Raw genomic sequence first — 7,856 nt, 5'->3', positions numbered from 1 at the left:
ACATAGTCCCATTTTTCCTGGAGGCTTTGTTCGTTTCTTTTCACTCTTTTTACTCTAAACTTGTCTTCTCACATTATTTTATTAATTTGATCTTCAATCACTGATATCTTTTCTTCCACTGGATTGAATCAGCTATTGAAGTTGTACATGTGTCACAAAGTTCTTGTGCCATGGTTATCAGCTCCATAAAGTCATTTAAGGTATTCTCTACACTGCTTATTCTAATTAGCCATTATCTGACTTTTTTCAAGGTTTTTAGCTTCCTTACGATGTGTTTGAACATGCTTCTTTAGCTCAGAGAAGTTTGTTATTACCAGCCTTCTGAAGTCTCCTTCTGTCAACTCATCAAAGTCATTCTCCCTCCAGCTTTGTTCCGTTGCTGGTGAGGAGCTGCAATCCTTTGGAGGAAAAGAGGTGGTCTGGTTTTTAGGATTTTCAGCTTTTCTGCTCTGGTTTCTTCCCATCTTTGTGGTTTTATCTAGCTTTGGTCTTTGATGTTGGTAACCTATAGATGGGGTTTTGGTGTGGATGTCCTTTTTGTTTGTGCTGCTGCTATTCCTTTGTGTTTGTTGGTTTTCCTTCTAACAGTCAGGTCCCTCAGCTGCAGGTTTGTTGGATTTTGCTGGAGGTCCACTCCATACACTGTTTGCTTGAGTATCAACAGAGAAGTCTGCAGGACAGCAAATATTGCTGCTTGATCCTTCCCTGGAGGCTTCGTTGAAGAGGGTCGCTCACCTGTATGAGGTGTCTGTTGGCCCTTACTAGGAGGTGTCTCCTAGCTAGGCTACATGGGGTTCAGGGACCCACTTGAGGAGTCAGTATGTCCATTCTCAGAGCTCAAGCACCATGCCAGGAGAACCACTGCTCTCTTCAGTGCTGTCAGATGGGATGCTTAAGTCTGCAGAAGTTTCTGCTGCCTTTTATTCAGCTATGCCCTGCCCACAGAGGTGGAATTTATAAAGGCAGTAGGCCTTGCTGAGCTGTGAGTGGCTCTACTCTGTTCAAGCTTCCTGGCCACTTTATTTACCTACTCAAGCCTCAAAAATTGCGGATTCAGCTCCACATGCTCAGCTGCAGCGTGAAGGTTAATCTCAGACTGCTGTACTAGCAGTGAGCAAGGCTCTATGTGTGTGGGACCCAATGAACCAGGCACAGGAGAGAATCTCCTGGTCTGCCAGGTGCTAAGACTGTGTGAAAAGTGCAGTATTTGGGTAAGAGTGTCCTGTTTTTCCAGGTGCTGTCTGTCATGCCTTCCCTTGGCTAGGAAAGGAATATCCCCCAAATCCCTTGCACTTCCTGGGTGAGTTGATGCCCTGCCCTGCTTCAGTTCACCCTCCATGGGATGAACTCACTGTCCAACCAGTCCCAATGAGATGAATCATGTACCTCAGTTGGAAATGCAGAAATCACCCATCTTGTATTGATCGCACTGGGAGCTGCAGACAAGAGCTCTTTCTATTTGGCCATATTGGAATGAGAGTTTAAATCAATCAATTTAATATATCATATTAACAGAGTAAAGATGTAAACCACACAATCATCTCAAATAATGGAGAAATGTCAATTGACAATATTAATCATTTTTTCAAGATAAAAAACACTCAATAAACTACAAATAAAAAGAAACTAACATAACAAAAGATATGTAAATAACTCATCACCAACTGAGTTCAACAGCTCATGCCTATAGTCCCAACAGTTTGGTTGGCTCAGGTGGGTGGATGATTTTAGGTCAGGAGTTCCAGACCAGCCTGACCAACATGGTGAATCCCTGTCTCTGCAAAAAATGTTAACATTAGCTGGACGTTGTGGTGTGTGCCTGCAGTCCCAGCTATCAGGGAGGCTGAGGCATGAGAATAGCTTGAACTCGGGAGGGGGAGGTTGCAGTGAGCCCAGATTATGCCACTGCACTCCAGCCTGGGTGACAGAGCAAGATTCTAGCTCAAAAAAACAAAACAAAAAAACCCCCCCAAAAAAAGCAATCATCACTAATATTATACTGAATTCTGAAGTGTGGAAAGTTTATCCTCTAAGATTAATAATAAGGCAAGATATTCACTGTTGCCACATATATTCAAAAATAGCAGTGAAGGTCCTGGCAAAACAACTAGGCAATGAAAAAAAGAAAAGATCCACATTCTAAAGGAAGAAGTAAAATTTCCTGTTACTTATGATATAATGTTATTTACAAAAAATCCTAAATGCTGAAAACAATACCTGTTGGAACTAATAGTTGCATTTAGCAAAATTGCAGAATACAAAACTAATTGAGTTTCTCTTCATTACAGTGTAAAATCCAAGTTTTTAAAATTCCATTTAAAATAGCATTAAGAAGAATATACTTTGGAATAAACAAGCAAAGAGATGTAAGACTAGTATACTAGAAGTTGCAAGATGTTGCTGAAGAAAAGTCACAAACAATGGGGAAGATATTCTATATTTATAGATTAGACAATTGAAAAGATATCCCATATTCATAAATTAGAAAACAATGATCTTGTCTATACTAATGAATTCAACAACAGATTAAATGCAATAGCTATATAAATCATAACAATATTTACTTGCAGAAATACAAAATTCTAAAACATATGAAATCTCAAGACTGAAAATAGCCAATTAAACTTGTAAAAGAATGTCAAGTGTGGAGCCCTCACAATTTTTAAATCAAAAACTAATTGCAGTGCTGTTGAACTCTTTTCAAATGTGGTATTTTGAGGCCAGGTTCTATGGCTTATACGTGTAACCTCAGCACTTTTTGAGGCCGAGGTAGGAGGATTGCTTGAACCCAGGAGATCAAACCACACTGGGCATCATAGTGAGAACCCCCATTGCTACAAAAAAAATGAAAATTAAAATTAACCTGGCAATGTGACATGAACCTGTAGTCTCAGCTATTCCAGAGGCTGAGGTGAGAGGATTGTTTAAGCCTGGGAGAGCAAGGCTGCAGTGAGCCATGGTTGCACCGGTGCGCCCCAGCCTGGATGACAGAGAACCTGTCTCAAAAAGTAAAAAGGAGAAAATCTAAAAAGAAATGTATTAAATCAAGACATGTAGACATAGTAAATAATAGAGACACCCCTCTCCATATAAGCCTTGTATACATGGTCAAAATGATCTTCAGCAAGGGTGCAAAGGCCAACTTATGGAGAGGAATAGCCCCCTTTAACAAAAAACGGTGTGAAGACTTGCTATCAACATGTAAAATACAGAAGTCAGAATTGTAGTTTATACTATATTTTTTAAAAAACTCAAAATGTTTAAATCTGAAAGCCTTACACAAAAATATAAGGGAAAAATATCCAAAATTATGCCATGGAATTTGGCAATGGGTTCTTGACTGCCAGCAGGCCCACATCCCTGGATCATCCATCCGCTCACTGCTTCCTGGTACTGGGTCCTTCCACACCTGCCGCACCTGTGCTCTGAGGGGCACGAGCCAGGACACCACTCCGAGCACAGGGCACAGGCCGGGCTTTCTCGTGCTATTCGAGGGCAGGCTGTCCCCATGACCGCCTCAGGCGCCGGAGGGAGGACAGCTTGATCCGAGTCTGCGGAAGGAGGAAGAAGCTCGTGTCCTGAGCCAGCAGGAACCCAGAGGAAGATGCGGGACACAGCGACACAGGGGTGGATGCCATAAAAATATACGGCATATATTTTGAAACATGACTGCAATTTGAATAATTAGAATATCTAAAAACTCCAAAGATTGTTATGCTGAAACTGTACCAAAATTCATCATTCCAGTGACTACAGGGAATTTTTAATAGTTGTTATTTTTATAATAAAATTAAACTTTAATGAAATAACTGACTTTCAAACTTCAGCAAGAGGACAAATATTCAGCCAGAGGTATCAGTTCCCGGTTTCTGCTCCGGGTTCTCTCTGGTCTCCCACAGCCCCTCCTGCATCACCCAGGTCTAAGGGGCCACCTGGCCTGGCCTGCGTCCCCTCGTCCCTCCGCTTCCCCACCCAGCTCCTGCAGCGCCCTCCTGGGGCAGGGGTGGCGAACCATCCAGACCGCGAAGCTCCCTCACCCAGGGCAGCACAGCTCCGCCCCTCTCCGCACCTGCCCAGCCCCTGGCAAAGGAGTCGCCTGGGCCTGGCCCGCTGCCTGCCCCCCAATGCCTGCCCTGTGCCTGCAACGGCGACGCTGCCAACAAGAGGTGTCAGAGTCCGCTGCGCAACCCTCCCAGAGCGCAGGGTCCCACTCACCTGGGAGCGGGGGCACGTCCCTCCCGGTAGGCGATGGAAATAAGATTGTTTCCTTATTTATTTTACTTAAAACTGGTAGAATGTTACATTATGAAGTACCCATGACTCTGTCAGTAAATTTGAGCAAACGTTTATTAGTTTTTTCAGTTTAAGTAGTTCTTTTGTTTCTATTATTAAGGTGAAATTTAACTTCTATCTGAAATCAGTAAGATGCAGAGAGATTTTAATGACAAGTGAATATTTTTTTTCTCAGGGGGAACGGAATTATGAATTGAATGAATGAATTATGAATTAAATGAATGAATTCATTACCGAGGTAGAGAGGACACTAACCAATCGGTAGTTTTAATCAATCTGCATTCCCTCCCTCCTCCCTCTTTGTTTTTTATTTGTTTGTTTGTTTGTTTGTTTTTGAGACAGAGTTTTTTTCCGTCGCCCAGGCTGGAGTGATGTGACGCGATCTTGGCTCACTACAACCTCCGCCCCCCGGGCTCAAGTGACTCTCCACCTCAGACCCGCGAGTAGCTGGGATTACAGGCTCCAGCCACGATGCCCGGTTAATTTTTGTGTTTCCATTAGAGGTGGGGTTTCACCACGTTGGCCAGCCTGGTCTCAAACTCCTGACCTCGGGTGATCCGCTCACCTTGGCCTCCCAAAGTGTTGGGATTACAGGCGTGAGCCACCAGTCCCGGCCCCTCCTGCTCCTCTGTATTATGATCATCTGTACCCAGCATTTAGCTCCCACTTATGAGAGAGAACATGCGGTTTTTTGTTTTTTGTTTTTTTGCTTTTGCATAAGTTTGCTGGAAACAATGCATCCATGTTGTTTCAAATGGCATAATTTTGAGTTTTTTATGGCTGTATAGTATTCCATGAGTCTTTATCCAGACCACCACTGATGGACGACTGGGTTAAGTCTATGTCTTTGTGATTGTGAATACTGCTGTGATAAAAATATGGCTACATGTGTCTTTTTGGTAGGATATTTATTTTCTTTCGGGTATATACCCAGTAATGGGGTTACTGGGTTGAGTGGTAGTTCAACTCTCAGTTCTTTAAGATATCCCCAACCTGCTTTCCACAGTGGCTGAACTAATTTACATTCCTTCAGAAACTGTATAAGTGTTCTCTATTCTCTAAATCGTCACTGATATGACTTTTGACTTTTTTTTCTTTTGACTTTTCAAAAAAATTCTGACTGGTGTGAAATGGTATTTCATTTCGGTTTTGATTTGCATTTCTCTAATAAATAGTGATGATGAGCACTTTTACATAAGTTTGTTGGGTGCTTGTGTGTATGTCTTCTTTGAGAAGTGTCTGTTCATGTCCTGTTGCCCACTTTTTAATGGAGTTACTTGCTGCTTGCTTGTTGATTTGTTAAGTTCCTTATAGGTTCTGAATAATAAACCTATGTTAGATGAGTAGTTTGTGAATATTTTCTTTCATTCTGTGGGTTATCTCTTTACTACCTTGATAGTTTCTCATGTTGTGGAAAAGTTTTTCAGTTTAATTAAATCCCACTTGTAATTTTTGTTTTAGGTGCAATTGCTTTTGAGGACTTAGCCATAAATTATTTGCCAAGGCCATTATCAAGAAAAATATTTCCTAGGTGTTTTATAGCTTGAGATTTTACATTTAACTCTTTAATCCATCTCAAGTTAATTTTTGTATTTGGTGAAATATGGGGGTCTAGTTTTATTCTTCTGCTTATGACTAGCCAGTTATCCCCTCATTATTTATTAAATAAAACGTCTTTTTCCCATTGCTTGCTTTTATCAACTTTGTTAACGATGTGATGGTGGCAGGCATGTGGACTTAGTTTCTAGTACTCTAGTCTGTTCCATTGGTCTATGTGTCTGTTTTTCTAACAGTACCATGTTGTTTTTATTACCATAGTCTTCCATTATAGTTTGAAGTCATGTAATATGAGGTCTCTAGCCTGAGTATTGCTTTGGCTTGGCTATTCAGACTCCTTTTAGGTTCCATATAAATTTTAGATGGTTTCTATTTTGTGAAAAATGACATTAGTAGTTGGATAGGAAAAGCATTGAATCTGTAAATCGCTTTGAGCAGTATACCCATCTACACGCAGATGATACTCCAGTATATGTTCTGTGGTTGATGAGTGAAGTGTATTGTAATTCCAAATGGTCAAGCATTGAATTTAAACGCAGAATTTCTTTATTAGTTTTGTGCATCAATGATCAGTCTAACACTGTCATTGAGGTGTGTTCCAATCTGTGTGCTCCAATGTTGGCTGCATTTATATTTAGAATATATATATTGCATACATATTTAGAATATATTAAAATATATTTTACTTACTGGTACTTCACTCACTTTTATTAGTTGGATGTCATCATGGGGGCAGTTTGCCTCCATTCTCCTTCCCGGGATCTGGCATCTCCTTCATGATTCTGGTGGATTCCTATTCTACTTCTTAAATTAAAGCTCAGAGAGTTGACATTTATGCACTACTGTGCTATGTCCATGTGGCTGAAGCATGCTTAAAGTCTCTAATCCATCACCTTGAAAAAAAAATTTAATCTAAATTTGAGTTTAGAAAAGGAAAATTTTATATTTTATTAAGTGGTTGTTATTCTCGAGCTAAAAGATTAATCTCATAAATACACCTATTTATCTTCAGTGCCAGAACCAAATAATTAATAGGTGCCACCAACACGTATCAACACAGTCATATTGTTTGTGTTTTACTGTCATTTTGGATACAAGAATAGTAAGAAAAAAATTTACTTTAAGACACAATGGTGTCCACATTATAAGAATTGTAGTAGTTGGCTCAAAAACTGGTGTCTTTCTCCAATGGATCCCTGGAGGTAGTTGGAGCTAATCTTGGACAGAAGAACACCACGGTTCCCATGGACTGGAGTTGAGAGATAACAAAAGATACAGTTAAATTTGAGCTTCAGATAAATAATAGATAAAATTTAGTGTATTTACATTTAAAGTATTGCATACACATATTGCATGCAAGTATGCAGATATCATAATAGAAAATTATTACTTTTATCACAATCTTGAACTTAAGTATATTCTATATGACTATTTGCTGAATCTTGTAGCTCCACCATGAAAATAATCATGGGTCTTGGAAAATATGATATGTACCTGGAGAAGTCATATAGAATTAAAATTTATAGAATTCATATAGTTTGGTCAGAGTGTAAACGAGTGTAATCAGCTCCTAATGAATACATTCGAAATGTAAAATCTGAATACAAACCTCAGCACTCACTGTAAGAAGTGACAATTAAGCTAGAATGAATCCCCTGACCACTCTCAGAAGACACATAACGCATTCGAGACCAGCCTGGCCAACATGCAAAACAACGTCTCTACTAAAAATATAAAAATTAGCCAGGTATGGTGGTGTGCACCTGCAATCCCAGGTGCTTGAGAGGCTTAGGCAGGCGAATCACTTGAACACCAGAGGCAGAGGTTACACTGAGCTGAGATCACACCGTTGCACTCCAGCCTGGGCAACAAGAGCAAGACTCCGTCTCAAAAATAAAAAATAAAAAAGGAAAGGACAGATAATGCATATCAATGTGATCATTATTATGACTTCACTTTAGGCTATTCTCCATAGAATAAATTCCAAAGTATGTGATCATCATGGA

The 7,856-nt window shown here is 40.1% G+C and overlaps 1 protein-coding gene across 2 annotated transcripts in view; it reads right to left on the bottom strand.

Annotated features, from left to right (window-relative positions):
- Positions 1–6,133: 6,133 nt before the first annotated feature.
- The window catches only part of LOC134759352 (zinc finger protein 285-like), a 49,320-nt gene continuing 47,597 nt past the window's right edge, over positions 6,134–7,856 (bottom strand). For both annotated transcript variants that reach the window (XM_063712654.1, XM_063712655.1), the window contains exon 5: positions 6,134–7,099. In XM_063712654.1, the coding sequence (XP_063568724.1) occupies positions 6,993–7,099 (107 nt within the window). In that variant the 3' untranslated portion in view covers positions 6,134–6,992. The remainder of the gene's footprint in view (positions 7,100–7,856) is intronic.

Source organism: Pongo abelii, chromosome 11 (genome assembly GCF_028885655.2).
Source record: "Pongo abelii isolate AG06213 chromosome 11, NHGRI_mPonAbe1-v2.0_pri, whole genome shotgun sequence".
Taxonomy (NCBI): domain Eukaryota; kingdom Metazoa; phylum Chordata; class Mammalia; order Primates; family Hominidae; genus Pongo; species Pongo abelii.
This window is presented reverse-complemented; position numbering and strand designations above follow the sequence as displayed.